The sequence below is a fragment of the Triticum aestivum genome, chromosome 1A, assembly GCF_018294505.1.
Source record: "Triticum aestivum cultivar Chinese Spring chromosome 1A, IWGSC CS RefSeq v2.1, whole genome shotgun sequence".
In the NCBI taxonomy this organism is placed as follows: domain Eukaryota; kingdom Viridiplantae; phylum Streptophyta; class Magnoliopsida; order Poales; family Poaceae; genus Triticum; species Triticum aestivum.
In genome coordinates this window covers 549,070,775-549,097,498 of record NC_057794.1, presented here as the reverse complement: position 1 = coordinate 549,097,498, position 26,724 = coordinate 549,070,775, and the positions used below count along the sequence as shown (strand labels likewise).

The 26,724-nt window shown below is 48.6% G+C and overlaps 2 protein-coding genes across 2 annotated transcripts; both read left to right on the top strand.

Moving 5' to 3' along the window:
* The first annotated feature begins 2,840 nt into the window (after positions 1-2,840).
* LOC123065960 (serine/threonine-protein kinase STN7, chloroplastic) lies at positions 2,841-12,036 on the top strand. The gene is made up of 10 exons (XM_044489145.1): positions 2,841-3,262; positions 3,372-3,461; positions 3,819-3,938; positions 4,038-4,139; positions 4,705-4,873; positions 4,952-5,045; positions 5,149-5,242; positions 5,350-5,406; positions 11,085-11,498; positions 11,721-12,036. Exons 1-10 carry the CDS (start codon positions 2,882-2,884, stop codon positions 11,877-11,879), a joined length of 1,680 nt encoding a protein of 559 aa, XP_044345080.1. The 5' UTR covers positions 2,841-2,881; the 3' UTR covers positions 11,880-12,036.
* A 5,776-nt stretch (positions 12,037-17,812) lies between these two features.
* LOC123065956 (putative clathrin assembly protein At2g01600) lies at positions 17,813-24,911 on the top strand. The gene is made up of 15 exons (XM_044489134.1): positions 17,813-18,042; positions 18,221-18,290; positions 18,479-18,576; positions 19,123-19,261; positions 19,350-19,477; positions 19,602-19,694; positions 19,805-19,855; positions 20,540-20,605; positions 20,695-20,760; positions 20,866-20,946; positions 21,029-21,106; positions 21,936-22,112; positions 22,183-22,258; positions 22,347-22,471; positions 24,260-24,911. The coding sequence occupies exons 1-15, from the start codon at positions 17,953-17,955 to the stop codon at positions 24,617-24,619; spliced, it is 1,698 nt and encodes a 565-aa protein (XP_044345069.1). The 5' UTR covers positions 17,813-17,952; the 3' UTR covers positions 24,620-24,911.
* Positions 24,912-26,724: the final 1,813 nt, after the last annotated feature.

The window sequence follows — 26,724 nt, the reverse complement described above, 5'->3', positions numbered from 1 at the left end:
TCTCCAGTTACGTCGAAACGGGCCAAACTGAAGGCCCGGTACAGAAAAGAACGGACGCGTCAGCCCGGGCCCGTTCCAGATTTCTGGAGTGTACATCGGCGCGGCCGGAGGAGACGCCGGGAGCACCGGAGGAGGGAGGACGACGGGGCGCCGCTGTAGTAAGCGGAGAGCGTCTGCCGCCTCACCCTTCCCGCTCGTCGGCAGTCAGCGTGTGTGCGGGTCGGGGCATCTGCGGGCTCTCGTGTGGACGCCATGGCCGCAAGGTGTTCGACGTAATGCTCCCGGCTTCCGATGGTGGCTCACTGGACACGAGCGAGAGAATTTTCTTTTCGACGAGATGATCCAGGAAACTGGACGCCCAGACGTCGTGTAACCTGAGCGGCCTCTTCACTGTCCTTGTAGACTTGGTGAGACCTATGAGGCCATGACACACCTGTTTGTTTATCTGCCAGAGTGCATCAAGAACTTTACTCTTGACAATACAGTGTGTTGTGCCGCTGATCTGCAGGAATTACAGAGGTACACAGTGATACACGGTGTAGCCTTCTCTCCTCATCCAACAAGGAATCACTGTGAGTGGTGGGCGATGAAGGGATGTTTTCTTTGCCAGGATGCTTTCCAATCTTCTGTCCACTTGTTTCTGGAATCAGGTGAGACCGTGAGAGCACTATGTCCCCTGTTGTCAATTTATCATTGTTGTCGCAATTATATGGCGCTTTTAATTGTGTAGGTGATCATATCTGTTGGATTAAATTTGAGCCAGTAATGGCTAATGTTGTGCTATCCGTTTGATTCATGCTAAAAGCTTTATGCATTTGGTAAATATGCATTTACCAAGTTTTATAAATTACAAGAAATAGATTAGACCTGTTTATCTCAGTCATCCCACGAGCAGTGCTTCTCTTTCAAGCCATAGCACTTTTAATCTTCATTTGCAGTCTGCAATCTTTTCCGTCAGACATCTTTGTAACAAGAAGATTGCCATCGGGTTAACAAAGGGATCAATCTAATAATGAAAAAAGAATTACAAGATGTTAAGAAAATGCACAACAATCTGTTGTGTTACTCACTATGTCAGTAACACATTTGTTAAGTTATCTAAATCCTCAGCATTCACAATAATGTACAGCGACTCAAAACTTAGACGCAACCATCGCTCTATGATTGCTACAACTCTGCTCAAGAGACAAGAGGTATGCCCTAAACGTGAGCTTAGACCAAACACAGTATCATCATAATTCACCTAGACGGTGAGATCCCGTTGTCCTGAGGTATGCCCTTCTGCCACGATGGTAACTAGGCAGGGGGTTTAAAGTGCTCATGATCTCTCTGATATAAAGTTTAATTTCATGGTAAGAAAATGGTCAGGCTACTAACTCGGTTAGCAAGGAACGAGAGAAAAAGAATCAAATACATGTATGGCTTTCTCATGTTATGAGCAGAGTTATATGAGTTTCTGATGTTGTGGGGGATGGACCTCCTGTGGGAGCAGACCCGTGCCGCTCTGAAGGTCCGGGCCTGTGTGGATCTAATTCTGCAGTATTTCTTCAAGCCTGTTAGGCTGTTACCCGGCACAGTCGTGAGACGACATCTTCCTCTGATCGATGGTCAATGTTGATGCTGCAGTCTTTTCTAATTCACACAAGGGGGGCACTGGCGTTGGTGTAAGGTCCGGGCCTGTGTGGATCTAATTCTGCAGTATTTCTTCAAGCCTGTTAGGCTGTTACCCGGCACAGTCGTGAGACGACATCTTCCTCTGATCGATGGTCAATGTTGATGCTGCAGTCTTTTCTACAGTAATTCACACAAGGGGGGCACTGGCGTTGGTGTTGTAATTCGAGACCACAATGGCACTTGTCTGCAGGTGGCATGCAGCCAGCTCATCATACATGGGACTGCAATGCCTGAACTTAGACGTGCTGTTTCCCTTGCCCGTGATGAAGGCTTTGCCTCTGTGATTTTCGTTTCTGACTGCCTCTCTCTGGTGCAACGGGTCAACTCGCGGAAATTCGACAGATCGGCTGTGTGCGCGGTGGTGGCACTGTGGCAGACGTAAGTACCTGCTGGAGCCTTTCTCTTCAGTGTCTGTTTGCCATGTTAAACGGTCTCTGAATTTGAATTGCAAAAAAAAACAAAAAAAAAACGGTCTCTGAATTCTTTGGCGCACATACTAGCTAGGTTCTGTGAACAAGCTGCAAACTGTGGTGTTTTCTATTCTGCCCCGGACCTGATGAGAGAATCTTTGTATACTGATGCTTTTTACCGTAAATAAAGTGCCGAAGTTTCAAAAAAAAAAAAGAGTAGCAAGCAGCAGTGGCGTGTAAAATTTACATCCCAGATATTTTTGTCACGGCGCGAACTCGACCAGCAGTAGTCCGCCGTACCAAGTTTATCAACACCCGACGGCTAATTCTAGCCACTAGCTAAGCTGATGCTTCTCCCCTTCTCCGTCTCTCCACAGCCACAATTATATCACCTCCATTTCTCTCTGCATTTCACCGTATAATGAAATCTCAGCCTCAGTTAACCCCAGATTTCTGGACAGAGCAATTGCTCATTGTACTTATGATTATAATTTATAATTTACGTGTAATATAAACACAAAAATGCATGATGAAGTCACCAGCTCAATTCGAAATTTAGCTCATATTTTCTGAAGAAACGAATTCGCGCGCGGTGGGAGCCCGCCATCCAGGCACTGGGATGAGCTGCATCGTCGGCATTGACAGGTGGGCCCTGAGCCACGTGGCCCACACATCCGCTCCCACACGTTCGAATTTCTATCGCGACGATAATTCGAAAAACAAAACGGCGCACGAATAAGTAGCGTGACCGCATTTTCGAACCACGGAAAAAGAAAAATACAAGGAAAAAAACAGCAATGGCCAGCACCAGCCTCGGCCTCTCGACCTCCTTCCTCCCCGGCCACGACACCCGCCTCCGCCGGCGCCGCCGGGCGGCCCCCGCCGCGGCGGCGTCGTTCCGGCCGGTGGTGGCGTCGGCGGAGCTCGGGGCCGAGGTGGGGCGGCAGCTGGTGGAGGCGGTGGGGGTGGGCCTGCCCTGCACCGTGATGGCCTGCGGCGACGTCATCTACCGCAGCACGCTGCCCCACAACGACGGCCTCACCATCACGGCCCCCGGGGTCGCGCTCGCGTTCGCCGCCGCCTCCTACCTCTGGGCCACCCCCGGCGTCGCCCCGGGCTTCTTCGACATGTTCGTCCTCGCCTTCGCCGAGCGCCTCTTCCGCCCCACCTTCCGCAAGGTGCTGCCCGCCTGAGCTGAATACATACAGAATCCCCACGAGATTCGGTCGACCCCTGTGCTTCTTCGGGCTCTTGCTGATGGTGTTGGTCGTGTGGTTGGTTGGGCAGGACGACTTCGTGCCGGGGAAGAAGCTTGGGGAGGGCGCATTCGGGGTCGTGTACAAGGCGTCGCTGGCCGACCCCAAAGCCGCGGAGAAGGTGAACACCACTGTTTTGGATAACTGCATGTGCATCATGTTTCGCTTCAATTTTGATAGAATTTGGGCCAAATGAAGCTGCTCATGAATGAAGTGGAAATGTGTCTGTGTGCACATGTCGACAAGCTCATTCAGTATTAATCTGCTGATTTGGTAATCCGTTGCGTAGTTGTCATGAATGAGGGTTTTGGTTGGATGGCTAAAATGTCTAGAACCCTGTCAAAATTTTGAAATCAAGCTTCGATAGAGCAGTAAAGGGTAGTACAACTTATTCAGGTCATGTGTCAGTTAAGTGGACTCCAAACCAACCAGGCATACTAATAACTAATGCACACCACTTGTTTTGGCTATCTTCAAGCAAGGTGATGTGGTCGTGAAGAAGGCAACAGAGTATGGCGCAGTTGAGATTTGGATGAATGAGCGTGTCAGGAGGGCATGCGCGAGCAGCTGCGCGGATTTTCTTTACGGCTTCCGTGAGGTATATATGCTCTCGATTCAGTGCTAAAGCTTGTTTTTCATCTGCTACTCTGCTAGTGTTTGGTTGGTTCCTAAACTCACAATGTGTATTATTTCCTAGAGCAAAACCAAAGGTAAGGGTGAGGAATACTGGCTTATTTGGCGCTACGAAGGTGAGGACACGCTTTCTGCTCTCATGCAAAGCAAGGAGTTCCCGTACAATGTAAGTGCATCAGACTTGAAGCATATGTATTTTTAATCAGTCAAGTTGCTTGCTTGCATTGGGTTCAGTTAACCAATTCTTAGCTGTAGCATCCTATTCAGTTGTTGGAATAAACTGCAGAGTGAGACAACAGTTATATTTATCAGCTGGGCTAACTTGTTGGGCTGCACTAGAACCTTGCAATTAACTAACCAGTTTTGGTCACCCTTCACCTGGGTGGTAAAATGGGCAGTTATATTTGTCTGGAATTGTGCTATCTTACTGACCTATGGTGGAGCTTTTGAGCTTATAGGGGTGATTAGCTCTAGGCCTCTAGTTTATGATGAAATACTTCGCTAGATATAATGTCGGAACTGACAACTGCTGTTAGTGAGAACAGTCGGATAGGTTCCTTTCATGAACGTGATCTTCTCATTGTGTGCAACCATTTCTTCTTGTCATATATTTGTAAGGGGAAAGATACTCATGTAATGAATTGTTAACTCGACAGTTCCATAACAAACAAACAAACACTGTGTGCCTTGGTGCATTTTTTGTCAGTTAATATATGTTTGTGGCTGATCAGGTTGAGACTAAGATTCTCGGAAATGTTCAAGATTTACCAAAGGGAATAGCGAGAGAGAATAAGATTGTCCAAACGGTGATGGGACAACTCTTGTTTGCGCTAGATGGACTTCATTCGACAGGGATTGTTCACAGGGACATAAAACCCCAAAATGTGATATTTTCAGAAGGTAATGACCAACATATTTGCTTGTAATTCCATGCTAAAATCTTCTCTACTGACCTTTTCACCTTTTCTCCACTGGAAGAATCTCGTACCTTCAAAATTATTGATCTTGGAGCAGCAGCTGATTTACGAGTGGGCATCAACTATATTCCTAAGGAGTTCCTTTTGGATCCAAGGTAACTAAGCTACCTTCATTATTAGAGACTGTATTGCTGAAAATGGGATTCCCATAGAACTGTTTACTAGGGATTTGCTTGAATCTTTTCCCATGATTTGCAGGTATGCTGCTCCGGAGCAATATATCATGAGCACGCAAACACCATCTGCTCCCTCTGCTCCAGTTGCAACTGCTTTATCTCCAGTCCTGTGGCAGGTATCCTTTAAAAGTTCGAATTCGTGACAAAACTGTTTTTTTCTCTCCCTCGGTTTCAGTTCTCATCAAGATAATTGCTTGAGCTGATGCAGCAATTTTCTTGACAGCTGAACCTTCCTGACAGATTTGACATATACAGCTTGGGCCTCATATACCTGCAGATGGTATGTCATCACAGTAACTGTATTTATGTGTTTGCTAGGTAGTATATGCTGATTCTTTTGTTTTAGTAAACCCAGAGGAAGGTAGGGGTAGCATTATACATCTAAAAGTAGTATCCGAGCTATGAAGGGGAATTTTTTCCAATCTATGTAGGAATAGACTCGTCTTTTAATTCCTGCATTTTAATGTAGGATCTTTTCCCCCTTATTATTGCAAGAACTGAATTGTGTCCTGTGAAACCCTGTTCGTTCCCCGGGTCCTAAGTTAGAGCACACTGCTATGGAACTCCAAACTCTTATTGCACTAGAAGTTCTCTAACTGTCCTTACATGAAGCTTCTTATCCGTTGGATTGAATGGCATAATACTAATCTCCCTTGTTGGAAACGAATATTTTGGCAATGCAACTCAATGTATTGATCGGTGCATAGCGCACGTATATATGGAGTACAAGGTGGGTCACAACCTCAACTATACAATGACTAGGAGGTGGGCCGGACTATACAATATACATGCACAAACCATATATTCAACACCCCCCGCAGTCGAAGCATCGCCGGAGACGCAAAGACTGGACCTGAACTCCTCGAAAACAGAAGTAGGCAGTCCTTTTGTCATAACATCGGCAAACTGTTGCGCCGTCGGGACATGGAGGACCCGGATGCGCCCAAGGGCCACCTACTCACGAACAAAGTGTATGTCGAGCTCAATGTGCTTCGTTCGTCGATGGTGGACCGGGTTGGCGGAGAGGTACACGGCGGAGACGTTGTCACAGTAGACGAGTGTGGCCTTGTGAACATCACAAAGCAACTCCTGGAGCAGCTGATGAAGCCAAGAGCATTCGACAACGGCGTTAGTCACTGCCCGATACTCTGCCTCGGCACTCGAGCGAGAGACTGTGGGCTGTCGCTTGGAAGACCAAGAGATCAGAGACGGCCCAAGGTAGACACAGTACCCCGAAGTGGAGCGCCGTGTGTCCGGGCAGCCAGCCCAGTCCGCATCAGAGTAGGCGACGAGGTCGGTAGAGGCGGAGGCCGTCAGTGTAAGTCCCATGGACGTAGTGCCGCGTATGTAACGGAGGATACGCTTCACCAAGGTCCAGTGAGAGTCACGCGGAGCATGCATGTGAAGACAGACCTGCTGAACGGCATACTGCAAGTCGGGGCGCGTCAGAGTGAGGTACTGCAAGGCACCCACAATGGAGCGATAGAAGGCCGCGTCGGATGCGAGAGAGCCCTCCAGAGCTGAAACCTTGGCCTTGGTGTCAACAGGCGTGGGAGCAGGCTTGCAGTTAAGCATGCCGGCACGATCGAGAAGCTCATGGGCGTAACGCTGCTGGTGCAGAAAGAACCCATCTGGCCGTCGAACCACCTCAATGCCGAGGAAGTAGTGGAGGGGCCCCAAGTCCTTCAGGGCAAACTCATCGCGAAGACGAGCAGTAAGCCGCTGGAGAAGCGCGACAGTGGAAGCCGTCAGGATGATGTCGTCGACGTAGAGCAACAAGTAGGCCGTGTCAACCCCGTGATGGTACACGAAGAGGGACGCGTCGGAGCGGGTCGATGTAAATCCGAGCGTCTGCAGGAAGGCAGTGATGCGCTGGTACCAGGCCCGAGGCGCCTGCTTCAACCCGTAAAAGAGAACGGGAGAGCAAGCACACATGATCCGGATGTGTGGCGTCGATGAAGCCGGTGGGCTGCTCACAGAACACCTGCTCGGCGAGGTGGCCGTGCACGAAGGCGTTGGAGACGTCCAACTGATGCACGGGCCAAGCTCGGGAGACGGCCAGCTGAAGCACGGTGCGGATCGTGCTCGGTTTAACAACCGGAGCAAAAGTGTCGGTGAAGTCCACGCCCGCACGTTGCCGAAAGCCTCGAACCACCCAGCAAGCTTTGTAGCGCTCGAGAGTCCCGTCGGGACGAGTCTTATGCCGAAAGACCCACTTGCCCGTGATGATGTTGGCGCGAGGTGGCCGAGGGACAAGCTTCCAGGTGCGGTTCCGTTGGAGCGCATCAAACTCTTCCTGCATCACAGCGTGCCAATGAGGGTCCCGAAGGGCGGCTCGAGCTGACGATGGGAGAGGGGACGGCTCGGAGACGGAAGCGGCGAGAAGATACTCATCGCTGGTGTACCACGTACTCGGGCGGAAGGTACCGGCCCGAGAGCGAGTCATCGGGCGGGGCAGCGAGTCCGGGGCGACGGGCGAGGACGAAGAAGAGCCCGCCGCCACTGAGGCCGCGGGTGAGACCGCGGGTGAGGCCGCCGCGGGCGAGGCCGCCGGCGAGGGCGCGGGAGGCCGCCGGGCGAGGCCGCGGCGAGGGCGGGGGGCGCCGAGGAGGCCCGCGCCGATGGTGGCGCAGGGGCGTCGCAGGCGCCGGGAGGGGTGCAGCCCCTAAGGAAACCGGCCGGGGAGGAACTCGACCCGGGGCACGGGGGCACCCTCAAAGCCAGGAGGCGGCCCGAGAGAAGCGCTCGAGCGGCCGTCACCAGGAGCGGGCAAGGCCGCAACATCCGAAGGTACCTGCTGAAACGGAAAAACCATCTCATCAAAGTAAACGTGTCGGGAAGTGATGACCCGATGTGAGATAGGATCATAGCAGCGGTAGCCTTTGGTGTTGGGGGGATAGCCAAGAAAAATACAGGCCACGGACCGTGGTGCGAGCTTATGAGAAGTAGTGGAAGCGATGCTAGGGTAGCACAAGCAACCGAAGATGCGGAGCTCGGTGTAGGAGGGTGGCGTGCCGAACAAAAGATGATGAGGAGCAAAGTTCCCGCGAGTGCGACAGGGACGGATGTTGAGGAGTAGTGATGCGGTGGCGAGCGCGTCAGGCCAGAAACGTGGTGGCACGTTGGCGTGAAAGAGGAGGGTGCGAACGCAGTCATTAAGAGTGCGAAGCACGCGCTCAGCGCGGCCATTTTGTTGCGAAGTGTACGGGCAAGTGAGACGAAAAATCGTGCCGTGTGTGGCGAGAAGGTTGCGGATTGCAAGATTATCGAACTCCTTCCCGTTGTCTGTTTGCAACGCATGAATGGGGCGACCAAACTGCGTGGAGACATAGGAGTAGAATGCGGTGAGAGTGGCAACAGAATCCGACTTTCGCCGCAACGGGAAGGTCCACACATAGTGCGAAAAATCATCAAGGATAACAAGATAATAGAGATAGCCCGTGTTACTTGCAACAGGAGAGGTCCAAACATCACTATGAATTAACTCAAATGGGTATGAAGCAACATGCGAGGAAGTGCTAAAGGGTAAACGAGTATGTTTGCCGAGACGACAAGCATGACAAGTGTGATCGTCGATCTTATTACACGTGAATGAAAAACTGCGAAGAATATGACGAAGGGTGGCAGGGTTGGGATGACCAAGACGAGCATGCCAAAGGTCCACTCCAGCGGAAAGCGCCATGGGTGCAGCGACGGAGGATGTGGAGGAGTGGACCGGGTAGAGATCGTCGGGGCTGTCACATCGGTGGAGCACCATCCGGGTACGGGCATCCTTAACAGAAAAGCCAAACATGTCAAATTCAACGGTGACAGGATTTTCACGTGTAAGAGAACGAACAGAAACAAGATTTTTAATGATGTCAGGTGAAACGAGTACGTTAGAAAGATGTAATGGAACGGAGTTAGAAGGAAAAGCAGCATGGCCGACATGAGTGATGGGCATGGAAGAACCGTCGCCCACGGTAATGCGAGCAGCAGTGTGAACAGGGTGAGCGGTAAGAAGGTTACCGGGGTTGGCGGCCATGTGAGCCGTGGCTCCGGTGTCCATGTACCAGTCGCCACCGCCGGTGTACTGCTGTGGCGTGGGGGCGGTGTGGAGGGCCGCTAGCAGCGCGGGGTCCCATGGTGCCGGCGGGAGGGCCGGGGCCGACGGCAGAGGCTGTGGCGGCGGCGCCACGAGCCCACCGGCCGGAGGCAGCCCATAGGCCGCCGAGGGGCCGTAGAGCGGCGCCGGCGGATACGCCTGAGGGGCCGCGTACAGAGCCTGATGAGGGGCCGGCGGGCGCCAAAAACACCGGGGACGGGGGCGCGCGGTATGGGCATGGAGTATGCGTGAACAACCCCCGTCCAGGGGTTCTGGCCGGCCTGCCAGGGCGCCGGCGGGAGCGGCTGGCGCGCCGCCCCGCCATGGGCAGCTGGCGGCTGCTGCTTATGCTTGCGGCCACCTCGGCCGCGACGCTGGCCCCGGCGCTGCTGCTGCTCGGCGGGGGGCGGCGGAGGGGCCTGCGGCGGCGCGGGATATGGGAACCCGGGCGGCGGCTGCACGTGGAGGGGCCCCTGGGCGGGCCGCGGCGGGGGAGCCGGAGCGGTGGGCGGCGCACCGCCGCGGGTTCCGGCGGTGAGAGCCGTATGGGTGGCCCGGGCGCGCGACATCCGCATCCTCCTCTCCTCCAGCTTCAGGTGCGCGACGATCTTGGGAAAGGTCAGGTTGGTGATAAGAGGGATGTTGAAGGCGGCGTTCCCGAAGTCTTCGTTCAGGCTGGCGATGAGAGTGCTGAGGAGGAGCTCGTCGGAGACCTTCTCGCCGAGGTCACGGAGCTCGTCGAGAAGCTTCTTGAGGTGCATGCAATAATCGTCGACCGACGAGTCAAGCTGCTGGCACCCAAAAAACTCGCCGTGCAAGAAAACCTTGCGTTGGAGCGCGTTGTCGGTGAAGAGGCCGTTGAGCTTGGTCCAAACGGCGTGAGCGTCATCATCGGTGGAGACCACCGTGTGGAAGAGGTCCTTCGAGATGGTGGTGTAGAACCAGCGGATAAGAGTGGCGTCGATGGACGTCCACTCCTCATCGTCCTCCATGAAGCGGGAGTCCACGGAGCCATCGATGTGATCCCGGAGATTGTACTCACGGAACACAAGGGAGAAGTACGTCTTCCAGGCATAGTAGGTGGAGGTGAGTTGGTCGAGGACGACGGGAACCCGAGCGAGGATATTGAGATCACGGATGACGACGGGATCGGGGCCGTCGAAGGGGTTGGTGTGGCGGCTGCGGGTGGTACCGGTGGAACCGGGGGAGGCCATGGCCGAGAGGGGAGGGCGGCGGCGCGTGGTGAAGTGGCGCGGCGGGAGGGATGGCGGCGCGGCGCGGGTGGCGGCGCTGCGGGTGGCGGGCGGAAGCGCGAGGCGGCGGCGGCACACAGGGGGGCGGCGGCGGCACGAAGTGGCGGCGGCGGCGGGTGGTGGCGGCGGCGGCGATGGGATCGCGGCGGCGGCGGCGGGTGGTGGTGGCGGCGGCGATGGGATCGCGGCGGCGGCGGCGGCGACAGGAGTTAGGGTTAGAATCGTAGGTATGATATCATGTTGGAAATGAATATTTTGGCAATGCAACTCAATGTATTGATCGGTGCATAGCGCACGTATATATGAAGTACAAGGTGAGCCACAACCTCAACTATATAATGACTAGGAGATGGGCCAGACTATACAATATACATGCACAAACCATATATTCAACATCCCTCCTACGCTATTGCTATCAATAGACTCTTGCACTATGTTCTGTCTAGTCGAAACATGTTCCTATTTCTTCATGCGAGCTTGTAGTGACAACTTTCTCTGGTGTTGCATTAGCACAAAAGGAAAGCTCATTGATAGTACACTAACTTTTTCTTTCAAAACATAACTAGTCAGAATTAGAATTCTTGTAGTTTATAATTACCCTAACAAATCACTCTTTTGCAGGCATTTCCAGCGTTGAGAACTGACAGCAGCCTGATACAATTCAACCGCCAACTGAAGAGATGCAACTACGACCTGGAAGCCTGGAGGAACTTGGTGGAACCACGAGCTACCCCAGACCTCCGCAGGGGCTTCGACATCCTGGACTTAGATGGTGGTATCGGATGGGAGCTCCTGACGTCGATGGTCCGGTACAAAGCGCGGCAAAGGACCAGCGCCAAGGCTGCACTTGCGCATCCCTACTTCAACAGCGAAGGGCTCCTCGGCCTGTCAGTCATGCAGAACCTGAGGCTGCAGCTGTTCCGCGCGACCCAGAAGGACTACAGCGAGGCCGCGCGATGGATCATCGGCCTCATGGCGAAATCGGGAACCGAGGAGGGCGGTGGCTTCACGGAAGCACAGCTCCAAGAGCTCAGGGTATGCATGTGCGCCGGCATGACGGGATCATATTGGACCTGGAGACTAAAAAAGAAAGTTGATAAAACGGAGATAAAAAGCTGGAGTTGTTTGATGAGTTTGCTGTCAATCATTTCATTTGGTTTTCAGAATGCTGGCCTGGTGTGCAGTAGTGTGTGCATATATACGATGTTTTGGTAGGATAACACTGACCGCTTGTGCCACTATTCTTTCCTTGTGCAGGAGATCAAGCCGAAGAAGGACAGCGCGCAGCGGAACGTGCTGGCGTCGATGCTGCGGGTGCAGAGGAAGATCGTGAGGACGATCAGCGAGAGCATGGACGAGCTTACGAGCCAGCGCAAGAGCATCTGGTGGAGCCGGTGGATCCCCAGGGAGGAGTAGGCAGCTATGTACATTGGCCAGTTCTTCTCTAAAAACGTGACTGTTGTAGCTACGGCAATGGTATATCCTACTTACTACTCTCTACCGCTGGTGAGTACAGATTTGTCCATGGGAAACACTGCGATGAATATGCATATATGTTTCACGTGGAAACAAAGTTCTCGAGACCCATCACAGGTACTCCCTCCGTTCAAATTTGAACTAAAACCACGATGAGTAAATCAGAACGGAGGGAGTACTAGATTCATGTCAGGGTGTGCATAATCCATGTCAGGGTGTGCAAAATCGAACCAAAACCAAAAACCGACCAAAAAAACCGGATCAAAATTTCGGTTTCTGTTTTGAAATTTGATAACCATTTGCATTTTGGTTTTTTTGGTTAGAAACTGAAAACTATTTGGTTAAACTGAATTAACCAAAGTTAAGTTTTTTGGTTCAAAAGCATAATGGGCTGCTGTAGTACAATACTTTCTAGCCCATTTAGTGCTCCAGTTTGCCCCTGTTTGGCCGAAATGCTTATCTAACGTCCCTTGTTTATCCTTTTCTAATTATTTTTTTCCTCATTATGATATATATTATATCATGTATTTACACGTGAAAAAGTTATGTGTTGGCTCAAAAATTTGCGTCAACTTTGGTTAATATGTTTATTATCAGAACCGAACCGAAAGTAAATGGTTATTACCGAAACCGAACCGTATCTATGTAAAACCGAAGTATAAGGCCAATATATACTTCCTTCGTTCCGAATTACTTGTTGCAGGTATGGATGTATCTAGATGTATTTTAATTATAGATACATCCATTTCTGCGACGAGTAATTTGGAACGGAGGGAGTACCATAAACCGTATAAACCGAACCGAGAAAAACGGATGCAAACTCTAATCTTCATGGCTACTGGAATGTGCTAGCTTGAGTGAGTACTCTGTGATGGCTTTGCTGATCTGGAGGTGTCTTCCTCCATGCTGTGCGAGATTCCTTGACAGGTCATGCATGCATGGCCTTGGTGCTATCTATCATTGGCAATGGCGTCGCCAGCCTTATGACCGCGGTCATGTTGGAGCATCTCCGACCACATGTCGGTCGACTGCGCATTCGCGATGATTGCCTGACTGATGAGTGACGAAGCTACTGTATGGGTGAAGCATGTGGCTCGGCTGGAGTGCCATCCCTATTTTGGCCCCTCTCTTTTCTTGCATTTGCCTGGGTGTCCTCGACGGTCCATTGCTACAGTGACAAACTGCCTCCCAACCGTCACTCTCCAACGACTGGCCGCTCAGAACTGCAGCTGGTAGCCAGTCGATCAGCTGTATTTATGCCCAGCAGCGTGTACTGATCTAGCCGTCCGGGGAAGGAGCCTACTACCGCGTAGAAGATCCTGGCGAGTGCGTGCCAAGTGAAAGCCCACAACGAAAGCGTGCAGCGTGGAAAGCGAAAGCCCCGGCCGCATCGGATGCACGCATGGCCACCAGACAAGAGCACACGGGCCTCTCCGTGCTGTCGGGACGCGCCGTTCCTTTTCCTTCCACGGGCGAGGCTAGCTGGACATGGTCCACGCCTCCACGACACGTCAATGCACGCAAGTTGGGTTAGTTCATACGGGTTATGGTAGGCAAACAAATCATTTGTTGAACAAAAACGGTGGCCAAACGGGAGGTGGGCAACAACCGTGAGCTCATTCATGATTCATGGCTGGTATGGTACCGGCAATGATTAAGCAAATAGGACGACGGGGCTTGGCTTGGCTCGCGTCGGAGTGATTGCTTGATTGATGATCATTGCGCCACAAAGCATGGCGGCTAATGATTTGGCCTACATCCATCTTTCCTCCACTCGTAAAATAACTGCCGAGAACCGTCCTCTGTAGCTTGCAAAACGTCTTACATTCTGGGACGGAGGAAGTACATACGTAAACATAACCTACCAGTATAATTTTGTCTTCAGGACTACTCCTTTGTGAAAGTCTTTCTCTCTGAAAGATGGTTCGGTATTTTCTTTTTTTATCACTTGGTATAGCACGGGTCCAGCGGCCTTGTGTGGACGCCGGTGTCGGTTTCGCCTTGGCAGCGGATCAAAGGGAACCATGTTCTCCTTGGAACGCCGGGGAAGCAACCGAAAGGCGCAGAAGCCAGCGCCATACTTTCTGTGTGTTTACTTTTCTTCAGGTGACCCTCCTAACTAATCAACGTCATTATACTACGTCCTGGTTTAGTTTATGCCTGACGGCCGGCTGCATGGGAAAAGAAGATTCAGACAGCGAATCGGTCGGGACATCCCTGCTCAATCGCAGATAAGGCCTCGCGGTTCCTGTGAATCCGTTGCCCAGGCATCCCGGTGCCAGCCTTGGTTAATGAACCAATGCATTTCCTGATCGTAAAACAAAGAGAAACCGGACAACTCCAGCTTTGGTCCCTCAATTCTTGGCGAAGTCTAGATTTGATCCCTCAACTTCAAACCCGGACAACTTGCGCCCTTAACTACTGAAACCGGCCAAGATTCATCCCTGGTCACGGTTTTGACCGGTTTTGGTGCTGTCCCAACCCGGTTTTGACCGTGCCGACTCAAATTCGCATACCTTTTTCAAGTCCGTTCAATGTTTTCAAATTCGTGTATTTTTTTCAAATACGTGAACTTTTTAAAAATTTGTGTACTTTTCCAAATCTGCGTACTTTTTTCAAGTTCACGTACTTTTTTTTAAATCCACGTACTTCTTTAAAGTTCATGTGGTTTTTTTAAATTCATGTAATTTTTAAAAATTGACATACTTATTCCTATTCACGTATACTTTTTTGGGTTTGAAAATTTTATGTGAAATTGAAAACGTATGCGGATTTGAATATCTTTTACGTGAATTAGAAAAAAATGTGTGGATTTGAAATTTTATGTCAACTTGAAACAAGTATGTGAATTTCAAACAAAGTTCATGGATTGGAAAGGAACACGGATTTGAAAAAAATACACGAACTTTAAAAAGTATGCGGATTTGAAACAAGTACGCGAATTTAAAAAACAGATGGATTTGAAAAAAAATACTTGGATTCGATAAAATTACACGGAGTTGAAAAAATACACTGATTTGAGAAAATTACGTAAATTAAAAAAATCATGGATTTGAAAAAGTACACAAATTTCAAAATAGTTCACAGATTTGAAAAAGGTATGTTTATTTTTGAAAAGATTGCACGACCTTGAAAAACTATGTGGACTTGAAAAGCGTATGTGAATTTTAAAAAGTTCACGGATATGAAAAGATTACGCGAATTTTAGTCGGCACCGGTCAAAACCGGGGTCAGTCAGCATCAAAAACGGTCAAAATCGAGACCAGGGACAAACCTTGTCCGGTTTCGTTAGTTGGGGGTGCAAGTTGTCCGGTTTCGGAGTTGAGGGACCAAATCTAGACTTCACCAAGAGTTGAGGGACGAAAAGCATACTTTTCTCTAAAACAAAAAAACAATGCATTTTCTAGAATAAAGGAATTAGAAGTAGTATAGGAATGTTATATGATCGACAATTGCCATCCTTATGAATTGCATTGCCTCGTTCCTACCTTAGAAAACAAGGTTAAGTGGAAGTGTAGTTTCATGCAAAAACATAGAAAATGAGTACCATCTCTATGAAATTCATATACTCGTTTTCTACAAACCGAATGCATATACTGAAAATCCTCCTCTAGAATCCCCATTCCCATGTTTTCCCTATGATTCAAACCGAATGATGCCCTAGTGGGTGCACTTTTACAAGGAAAGCTCCTGAGATATTTCCACAGTTAGAACATCTACGACTAGATTTGTCAAATCCGACCTTCTATACGTCCGCGGACAGCTACCGGTCACCCCTCATTTTACCTTCGTCGTGTCCAACTATCTCATATTAGGTACCTCAAATTCATATAAAAGCATGCAAATTTGCGTATTACGTAGATAACTTAAGCTAGCCTACACTACTCGTAGTTGCCGAAGATGTCAACGAACTCCATGTCGGACGGCCCTGCCTCCTGGTGGATGGCCGCCTGCCGCTCCTTCAGCTCGCCGCCATCCAGCTAGGCGAACATCTCATTGATCTCCGCATCCCGCTGGCTGAGGAAGCGGCGGTTGGCCTCCACCTCCGTCTCTGACTGGATGGAGTCAAGAATGACCTACTGCTCTGCCTCCTCCTCCTCCTCCTGGACCACCTCGAACTCCATCAGCGCCTTGGGCATGCCGAAGCCCGCATTAGGAGGCACCGGATCCGCCTCCTCCTCCAGCCCCGTGTTCGCCATGGTCGCGTCCTACTCATGCACCCCACCTCCTCATCCTCATCCACCTCCTCCTTCGGCTTTGGTGAGTCCAGAGGTAGGACGATTGCGATCTAGGATTCGCACCTAGCCCGGATCTGCTCAATGAGCTGGAGCCGCGCGCTCCGATGTGAGCATGACGTAAGTCATGACCGTCCCTCGGGCATGGCTAGCGGCCGGCGACGAGTGAAATGTGGCAACGATGGAGGAGAGGGGAGGGAAATGTGGATGGAGTAGGGTTTGGGTGCCGGCGTCCGGCTTAAATAGCTGGACTAGGGACCTCGGATGGTGCGCTGGAGCGATGCCATCAATAATCGGAGGAGATGCTCGCCGGGCCGAAAGGTTTAGGAGTTTTTCCTTGTGGGCCCCAACAGTCAGTTCGCGTGGCGTGCGCACCCGGTGCTCTCCATATCCGTCCCAGTTTTGGCTTCGATATGAGGGGTGTCGGTTACCCCTGGTGTGTGGGGTCGGTTTGAGGAGCCCGGGTGGGTAGATTTTCTTTGAACGGTCAGTGACCGGGCCGTCCACCCGGGCGTATAGGGGGGTTTGCGGTGCTCGGTTGTAGATGCTCTTACCTGGCCGGTAGATTGTTTTCTATGATAATTCAGTACTCTTTGCCGTGCTACCAGTGGCGGAGATTAGAAAGGCCAGAAAATTTGTCGGGAGTTTAGGTTTAGGAGGAGTTTATCCTTGCAATATTTCTCATGGAGTAGGTAATTGTCCGTGCGTTGCAATAAGGGCATGCATATTTTAATGAGTTAATATGATGTGTCAAACATAAGCATTTTATAGTGGGCTCGTTTCTTCCCCACCGCACATCTCTTCATAGGTTCCGACTACCATTGTGGTCCAATCGACATCATCCGAGGTGATCGTTTGCAATGCCTTCATTCAGTATGTCAGTGTCATAATGAAACCATTTCATATGTCCCCTTGCATTCCACAACTTTGGGTTAGTATGAGTGCGTCACAGAGATTCGGTCGCGTTACTCAAGCTCGTCAAGCACGGCCTATAAGTAAAAAGAAACAAAAAAAGGATCTATATCTTACTAGATTGTAAGTTAGAACATTTTGTGTGTCAGTAAATAAAGAGGCCATATAAATCCTGAAAACATTGTTGGTGTCACTTTTTTCATCAAAATCAAATCACTTCTTACTTCCTCCGTTCCAAATTACTTTCGCATGTATGGATGTATCTAGATGCATTTTAGTTCTAAATACATCCATTTCAGCGACGAGTAATTTAGAATAGAGGGAGTACGTTTGAATATGATGAGTGTAAGGTACATTTCGGACACTATTGATGTGCATCAGTAAAATATGTACTACCCCCGTTTCTGAATATTTTATAAACTGCTAAAACTCCTTATATTTAGCAACGGAGGGTGTACTAGTAAAGTGTAATTGCAATTTTAGCTCCTAACACAAATTTACGAGTTGCAGGGGGGTTCCACGGTAAAAACGGGGGCAACATTCGCTCGAACCCGCGGAATTTCTCGAACCTTCCGCGCCCACGCGTAGAGCACGAGGCGACGAGACGCCGTCAATCACCCGAAGCTGGCACGCCAGCCAGCACGCCACCCACGCCAACTTCCCAAAAAGCACCCCGGACTCACCCATAATCACACCCCCGCCCTCCCCTCTCCCCCAGGCCACACGCACTGTCACACCCGCCGCCCCCGTCTTCGCGAAACCGTCGCGAACAAACACCCAACCCAACCCCCCCACCCCACCCCACCCCAAAGACGACACAGCGAGCGAGCGGCGGCCGGAGCCGGAGCCGGGGAAGGGGCACGAAAATGGCGTCGATGCAGAGCTGGCGCAAGGCGTACGGCGCCATCAAGGACACCACCACCGTCAGCCTCGCCAACATCAACTCCGACTTCAAGGTCCGCCGGATCCGGAACCCCCCCTGTCCCCGCGCCCCTTTTCTGCGCCGAATTTTTTGACCTAAGTCTGCGCACGAATCCGCCGGAGCCATGGCTCTCCCTTCGGGCGTGCGGGATGGCGGCGCGGCGGGAGGCCCGGATCTGCGCGGTTCTGACCGGGGAATTTTTGTTTTTGTAGGATCTGGATGTGGCGATCGTGAAGGCGACTAACCACGTGGAGTGCCCGCCCAAGGAGCGCCACCTGCGCAGTGCGTTCGATCTCCTCCCCACGCCCCTATATTTTGCTTGGCCTAATTTAGAGTAATCTGGGGCTCATAATTAGATCGTGCCCACGGGTGGGAGGCTCGTAGGGGAGGGGATAAGGCCTGCTTTTCTTTCTGTTGGCTTCGGCTGGTGTTTGATTGATCGTGTGTGTCTCTGTGTGGTGGTGGTGCAGAGATTGCTGCGGCGACGTCCATTGCGAGGCCGCGGGCAGACATCGCCTACTGCATCCACGCGCTCTCTCGCCGCCTCTCCAAGACCCGCAATTGGATTGTAAGCCTCATTCCTGTCCATTTACGGTTTTCATGATGTTGCCTTGGATGATAGCTTCATTACTGGCTCTAGTGGCCTCTTAGGAGGTGTTTAGTACCAAGTTGCAGTTGCTGTACTATGTTGCCAATGTATAAGTTCCCTTGCAAGATGGTGACCCGGATTGGTTGTTGTAGTTCCTCACTGGACGTTAGATCGTGTTATGTGTTATGTTGATGGAGTTTCCGTTGGAGATATTTTCAGAGTGTATGGACTGAAAATGTTAGTACTGTTTATTATTCAAAACAGATGAAAAATCATATTGAATGCTGGAGCCAAATGTGTGGTGTTAGAATGCCAGAGCTGTTGATTATGCATATTATCGGTCCATTTTTGCTGGTTGTATTCAACTACATCATAGTGCTGTATTCTCATAAAGCCATATGTGATGATTGTGAGTGTAGTCCTGCATAGTTAGGTTAGTAATATCAACGATCAAGTGAAGTGTACACTTTAAAAATGATAAAATCCAGAAATATTTATGCCATGCCCTTTTTTTGTGACGTACAGGTAGCACTGAAGACACTTGTAGTGGTTCATAGGCTTCTACGGGAGGGCGATCCTACATTTCGGGAAGAGCTTCTTAATTTTACACAAAGGGGGAGGATTCTGCAGCTCTCGAACTTCAAGGATGACTCCAGTCCAATTGGTTAGTATCTCTTCATTTGGTAGGAAATACTGCTGGCCTGCTTATTCTCCTTTGATTTCCTTATGTACTAATATTGAGTGTTGTCCAGCCTGGGACTGTTCTGCGTGGGTTCGCACATATGGTCAGTTTTTGGAGGAAAGATTGGAATGCTTCAGGATCCTGAAATATGATGTTGAGGCTGAGCGTTTATCCAAACAAGGCCAAGGTCCTGAAAAGGTCTGAAGCATCATATCTCTTTTTGGCACTACAGATCAGTAGTTTTGAGTATCAAACATATTAAATCTGAGTACAAATTCTCGCTCGCTAATCTCTGCTTCAACTAATGCTATTTTTCCATCAGGGACACAGTAGAACCAGAGACCTAGATTCCCAGGATCTGTTAGAGCAGTTGCCAGCTTTGCAGCAGTTACTGTATCGGCTTGTTGGATGTCGGGTGAGTATCTCTTCACTCTAGCTAACAAGCTGTAGATGCAAGAATCTCTCAGTTTCTGCCATTTTCACCTCTGTATGTAACATGACGCCAGTTTACTCTTGGTATTGCAGCCAGAAGGAGCTGCAAATAACAACTACTTGGTGCAATATGCTCTAGCTTTGGTAAGCTATAATTGTTTTTATCGTAGATTTGTTTGTGCCCTAGTGTCGACTGTATTTTTTCTTCTAGGCTTACTACTTGAGAGGCATTATTTGATTTCACATGAGGATATCCTTCATAAACTCATTTGCCAATTCCTGCTCTTCAACCTGTCTTACTGATATTGGTGAAAGTGGGGAAAACCACTTTTCTGTTATTTGTGTATAAAATTAGCTGGACCTTGGAGCTGCAACCAACGGAACTGTCTAGGGAACTCCTTTGTTTTAACTCTTCAGTTTGCACCTTGTCCTCTTTGTTTTAAGAAAACTGTAGGAGAGTCATCTGCGCCTTGCCTTTCTAATTGTTTCTTAGACACTATCGCCTATCGCGTGATGTTGATCCTTCCTTCTGTGTATGTGATTCATATCCTGTCCAATGACAAACATTTCTTCCAATGCTCCATATTGGTTAATGCTCAAGCATATTCTTAAGTATCTGTACTATTCATAGGTGTGTTGACCGTAAGACATCTTGTAGAATTATTTAGTTATACACCTGTTTTTTAGATTATATTCTAATTTAGAAATTATTTATCTTTGCTTTAGTATTCCTGTTTTGTGTAGCCATGTTATCAAATAAAAATACAGTATTATATGTTGATTTGACTGATGGAGTGAATGACTGATGACTGACTCTGTTTTATACAGGTGCTAAAAGAGAGTTTCAAAATTTATTGTGCGATAAACGATGGAATTATTAACCTTGTCGATAAGGTAAAATATCTCTTCTAGTGAAAATTTATTACTTTGTGTGATCATCAATTTTCACACAAGATATATTAATTTTTTGTGTATGTGTGTAGTTTTTTGAGATGGCAAGACATGAAGCACTTAAGGCCCTTGAAATTTACAGGAGGGCTGGCCAACAGGTAGCTCCCGTGCCCAGGAGATGATATGGAGTGTATCTGGATTCTGAGAAGATCAAAATTACTGTGCATCTTCCGATTCTTACCCAGTCTGGTTCGTTGATGCAGGCAGGGAATCTATCAGACTTCTATGAAAATTGTAGGGGTCTAGAACTTGCAAGGAATTTTCAGTTTCCCACTCTGCGGGAGGTGAGCGTTTGTGCTGGTTGTTAATCTTTCACTATTGGTAGCAATTTTTTTGGGCATGCCTCATATAAGAAATTTCCCTCAGCCACCACAAACATTTCTTGTGACCATGGAGGAGTACGTGAGGGACGCTCCGCGTATGGTTCCGGTTCGAGAGCCACTGGTGAGTGCTTTGGTGGTACTATTAAACTTATTGTTTCTGCTTTTTTGTATATTTGCATGTTTTTTTCCTACCAATCGTGTTATTTGCATCTCGTAGTTTAGGGACCTATTGTGTATTGTGCATTTGTTAATTGTTTCATTTTTTTGGTGATGAGCCTGTTTCATTGATGTTCAATGCATACAGCATGATAGAATCTGCAGTTGATATCATATCATAGGTGTGATACAAATGCATGCGGGGAAAAGTCAATACTAAAATGCACTACTGGTCCTTAGTTTTATTATAATTTTAGTGGATGTGCAGGAAATGGCTACTGTAATTTCAGCATGCAAATTCCCTTAGATTCTGTTCGCGATTGCTGTGATTATTGTTATAATTGCCATGAACAATATGTATAATGTCTTAACCTGTGTAGCTAGTTCAGAAAAATGAATACAGAATAGTGGCAGGTTTGCATGGTTTGAGTAAGCCGTTTTTGAACAACCCTAATAACCATTAGCAACTTGGTTAAACCAACCACCATAGTATCTAAAATCGGCTCAATCAAACGAGACTATATAACCCACTACACTGCTAAACAGAGCCTTAGCATGAGCCTCATTATTTCTTTATAGTTTATAGTGGTTTGCATCCTTCAGTCATACCTTTTATGTGGTAAAAATACCATGTCTTGCTATTTTGAACAACATTATAAGAACATGCACATCAACATACATAAATTTGACTTATCCTTGTATGCTACGCCTGGAGTACGACTCTGTTAGCTTTTGCTGTTTAGTTGTTACTGGCAGGAAGTCAATTCATAATTTTTTGCGCTGTCCTTTATCAGGAATTTCCTGAGAGGCTTCTCCTTACATATAAACCTGAAGAATCAGAGGAAGTTCCTGAACCTGATCCTGTCGAAGAGGAAAGGCCACCAGTTGAAGAACCTGTTCCAGTACAGCCCATCCCTGAAGTTGTTTCACCTCCTACCAAGGCTGTTGTGGCTGATACTGGTGATCTCTTGGTAAGTAAAGAACACATAATTAATATTGAATGCTATGATTTTGGCAATCTAAATATCCTTTGTTCGGTAGGGCTTAAATGACCCGAGCCCTGGTGTATCAGCAATAGAGGAGAGCAATGCTCTTGCCTTGGCCATAGTTACATCAGGTAAGAACTCAGGATTGATTCTTAGTGACTTCCAATGATGTTGCTTAATTAATTAACCGATTTTTTTTCTTGCATCTGTGTGTATTAGATGCAAGCACTTCAACAACTGGCAGCACTGCTTGGCAAGATAAAGGATTTGATCCAACAGGATGGGAACTCGCCCTTGTTACTGCTCCAAGTAACACAAATTCATCTGCTACAGATAGTCAATTGGTTGGTTTCTCCACCTTTGCCATTCTTTTTCTTCTCTGAGGATATTTATCCTGTTGATAGTTTTGGGCTATTGGTCATCGTTGCTCGTTACAAGGGTTAAAAACCCTGTTGGTTGCCAGCAGCCAGTTATGTCTGTTTTTAGGTTTTCCTGGGGGGTATCCATAATTCCATATGTTGTTTTGGGGCGTTTTTGTATTGATTGGGGTAGTATTAGTCGTCATCTGTTTGTAGTTTCAAGTTACCTAGAAATTGAATCACATGTAGAGAACCATCGCGGCCTATCCAACTTGATTGGGACGAAAGGCTTTGTTGTTGTAGAGAACCATCATGATTGTTCAACCATGCTTGTGGCAGAAGAAATGTACCTCATGTACTGATATTCGGATATGGCACCATATTATTCTGTTAGTTTGACACACAACCCCTCTGAAAGTAGTGTATAACAAGTTAGAAAACTGTTGCAACCGGGCAGTAGGCTTATATTTGTAAGGACGGTGAGTTATGTTCTGCTTGATCTTCTTATGCAGTAGGCATGTTAGGTTGTGCAGTGGGCCAATAAACGCACTACATTTACCATGCAGAAGACACGAGCTAGGTCATGTCTAAATATTCACACATGGCCAAAGATAGCTCATGATAATTGCTTTTGGACCAGCTATTTTCGTTGATGCCTGTAATTGTTGCCGTTCCATCTTGAGTCACCATACAAATTACAGCTATTTGGACTGAATTAGACAGTGCCTGCATTATACCAATGACATAGGCTAGTGTGGTTCTCAGTCAAAATGTGAAGTTTGTTCCTGTGCACTTCCTCTGATCTTAAAGTGCGCGTTGTCAGACCCCTGATAGATCTGACAGAGATTCAGAAATAGTAGCTGAACTAGGGATCGCTAGGAATGCTAAGAATGCAAGGCTATGGGGAGTTTCTACTATATCTCTGCAATAATCTTAGCAACTGCACATGTCTATTTATATCCCGTTACAAACTTCCTCTAGCCAGTGGGGTAGGTAACAGTAAACAGCAGGAAGGTAAAATGCAACAGTAGAAGATATTGGGCGATTGAATTAAACTCTAGTCACCGATTGTAAGTGTAAGTATCTAAGCCACGTGATCTTGTTCTCGCCCCCCATCCAGGTGTCAGAGCTCCAATAGATTCAGATTGCATATCCACCTGGCTATGGCACATGGCCCCTGAGTGATATTAAAAGCACAACTTCTATGTGTAAACTACTATACCCTGCCAACAGTACGGACCTTGTGCGAGAAAATAAGGAGCATAAGCATGATACTATGATACGTGCGCCTTCCCATTTATCTTTGGCTCGTGTATAATTCTTCTGGCGTATGTCTCATTTACCATCATATATAGTCATTTGCACTGTGTTACAGTTTTACACCTTGTACTCTCAATAGGGGGTCTAAAGTAGATTCAGGGTTGAGGTACAGAAAAGAGGAGATCCAGTTTTTACTGTTCCATGCAGTTGAAAGTGTTTGCTTTTATGTTGGTACCTATTCACTTTAATCTGTCTTGATAGTCCTCCACATAATATCATCTAAACCGGATGTTATAACATGCACTTTTTGTATCTATTGTGTAAAAAATCTAAGAGTACACTGTTGATTATATTAGTTTTATGGGATTGTAGTTTTTCTGGTGAGCCCTTCTTTTTAGGTGACAGTGAGGCGTTATCAGTTTCTGTGGACCTATAATAGTAAACTGAATTTCTAGTTTATTTGGTGAAGCTCCTTCACCTGCAAAAAAACTTAAATTTCGCCACTATCTGCAGGGTGGTGGACTTGACAAGCTCATCCTGGACAGCCTTTATGATGAGGGGGCCTACAGGCAGTCACAACAACAGCAGTTATACGGTTCATCAGCTCCCAACCCATTCATGACAAGCGATCCTTTCGCGATGTCGAATCACGTCGCCGCCCCGTCGTCAGTTCAAATGGCTGCCATGTCTCAGCAGCAGCAGCAGATACCAACGATGATACATCAGAATCCCTTCGGACCACCAGTTCAGCCGCAGCATCCGGGCGCTGGCGCTGCAGCAGTAAACCCATTCCTGGATAGTGGCTTCGGCGCGTTCCCGGCAGCAAATAACTCGCAACAGCAAGCCAACCCATTTGGTGGAAGCCTTCTATAGGCTTGCAATAGGCGAGGAGCTAATAGTATACCCCGAGCAAATGCGATTTTCGTGTGACTGTAATATGCATTGCGCCTGGCTCTATTCATGTATGTCAAAATCTGTGTAACGATATGTGTATTCGCTTTGGCACACGGGACTCTGCCAAGTGACCCTTGCTTGTAAAGAAAACGTAGCGGCCTGTGTAACATCAGATATATGTCAATAAATAGTAGGACGTTGGCTATATATATAACAAAAGGCGAGTATTTCGCTCGTTCTTGCCATGGCTGTTTAATTGCCATCTCCTCCATTCTTTGGCTATGCCATCCTCCTGGCCTCAGTGTGGAGTGTGGAGTATGGAGATAGTGTTTCCTTAGCTATGATATCATGGAGTGTTTCCTTTGCCGTGACTGTGATGGCTGAACTATCCTGGCTGAGTTATGTAAACTTTCTCCGGCTGTCCAAAATAAACCCGGAAACGCAGGCCGGCGGCTAAAGTGTGCTGTTGAAGTATCGGTAGGTAAGATGTCTCCCCTTCCAAAAAAGAAAGTAGGCGAGACTCACAAGGGAGTGGTGCCGATCATGTTGCAAGGACCAGTGACTGTACCGTTCCCCATCATATCATTGTCCTCCCCGTTTCCGCATGGATCGACCGGAGCTGATCGCCTTCTTTCGGCAGATAATTAAAGCAGGGTGACTGCTGACAGTGACGCCGGGTCTCAAATTACAATATCTCACCACTCACCACCCTAGCTATCGATCTACTCTGCTCAACGTGCTTGTCGTCTCATCTCATCTCATGGGTTAAAGAAGAGAAAAGCAACTGACAGACAGAAGAATCTTCAACACTAGCGGTCGATCCGGCGCTTGGCCTCGTGAGAAGTCCCCAGCCTACCTACATAACATGGCTACACGTACGAATTGTCCTCCTAGTTTGTGTAGCCCTGTAGGTGGTGGTGGGAGGGTGGATCTCTGGCACAGGTGAGCAGGTGAATCTCCTTGGCTCCAGTCAGGCATCGCTTGAGCTTGCCCAGATCGTGATTCTCCAGCAGGCATCCAGATTCAAGAAGCTGTGCCGTCGTCGCCTCGGCTTGATTCTTCCCGGGCGCTCGACAGTGCGATCCCGCCGATAAGATCGCTGCCTCGGCTAAAATTGGCAGCACCCTCAACGTCGACGCCCTCTCCCCGTGAAAGCACCACTACGGTATACTACTACTTCTCCTGCCAGCTGATGGCTCAACCGATGGAGGAAGGAATCACATCTTCTTTCCAAAATACAGTAAAATACATCCCAACTTGAACCAAGCAGAGGCTTGAGGCAGAAATCACTGTTTTGCCCTAAGGACGAAATCAATTCACAAACTAAACTGTTCTGAAAAAAAATCACCCAACTAATCTTTTTATGTGGCGCCCGACAGTTAGGCGCCACACTACACTGTGCAGCGCCTAACACATAGACCTACACATCTGGACAGCATGGCACCCCGGAGCCAGGCCTGGCCCCACCCTTGATGGTGCAGCGCCTAGGCGAAAGGCGCTACACTATCATGTGCAGCGCCTAGACGAAAGGCGCTACACATGCACTTACTAACCGCCTCGGAGGCAACAGAGAGCAAGACTAAAAATTACTAAGTCAATGTGCAGCGCCTAAGAGCTAGGCGCTACACTATGCAGTGTAGCGCCTGACTTCTGGGCGCTGCACGATTGATCCACCACGCGTGGCCTGACCGGCGAGCTTAAACGCATAGGGCGCGGCGTGACCTGACATGCCATGACATGCACAGTCAGAATTTGAGTTACTACCTGCTGTGGTCGATCTGCAGGTTGGCTGGCTTACGGGCAGGGGCTGGCTGCTGGTCACGTATTTGTAACCCATGCTCCTGCGGTTTAAAGCAAGCAAGCACGGACCCTTGGACGGTCACCGCGGATCTTCTCCATCCCTGTTGTGTGTCGGCCACTATGCAATTAGATCAAATGATCTTCGTAAAAAGAAAAAAAAAGAGCCGGGGGTATGATCAGAACGAGCATATGTGCATGGATCGATTAAATAAACGGAATATGTAGCCAAACATCAACAAGAGTGAGTGCGCGCGGGAGAGAGTAGTATATTTCCGTTTAGTTTC

Bases quoted from the DNA above. Each gene is read 5' to 3' on its own strand.
- LOC123065956 (XM_044489134.1), top strand. From the start codon at position 17,953: ATGGCGTCGATGCAGAGCTGGCGCAAGGCGTACGGCGCCATCAAGGAC. The intron at 18,043-18,220 runs GTCCGCCGGATC...TTGTTTTTGTAG, and splicing joins ACATCAACTCCGACTTCAAG to GATCTGGATGTGGCGATCGT. The intron at 18,577-19,122 runs GTAAGCCTCATT...TGTGACGTACAG, and splicing joins CCAAGACCCGCAATTGGATT to GTAGCACTGAAGACACTTGT.
- LOC123065960 (XM_044489145.1), top strand. From the start codon at position 2,882: ATGGCCAGCACCAGCCTCGGCCTCTCGACCTCCTTCCTCCCCGGCCAC. The intron at 4,140-4,704 runs GTAAGTGCATCA...GTGGCTGATCAG, and splicing joins GCAAGGAGTTCCCGTACAAT to GTTGAGACTAAGATTCTCGG. The intron at 5,243-5,349 runs GTATCCTTTAAA...TTTTCTTGACAG, and splicing joins TATCTCCAGTCCTGTGGCAG to CTGAACCTTCCTGACAGATT.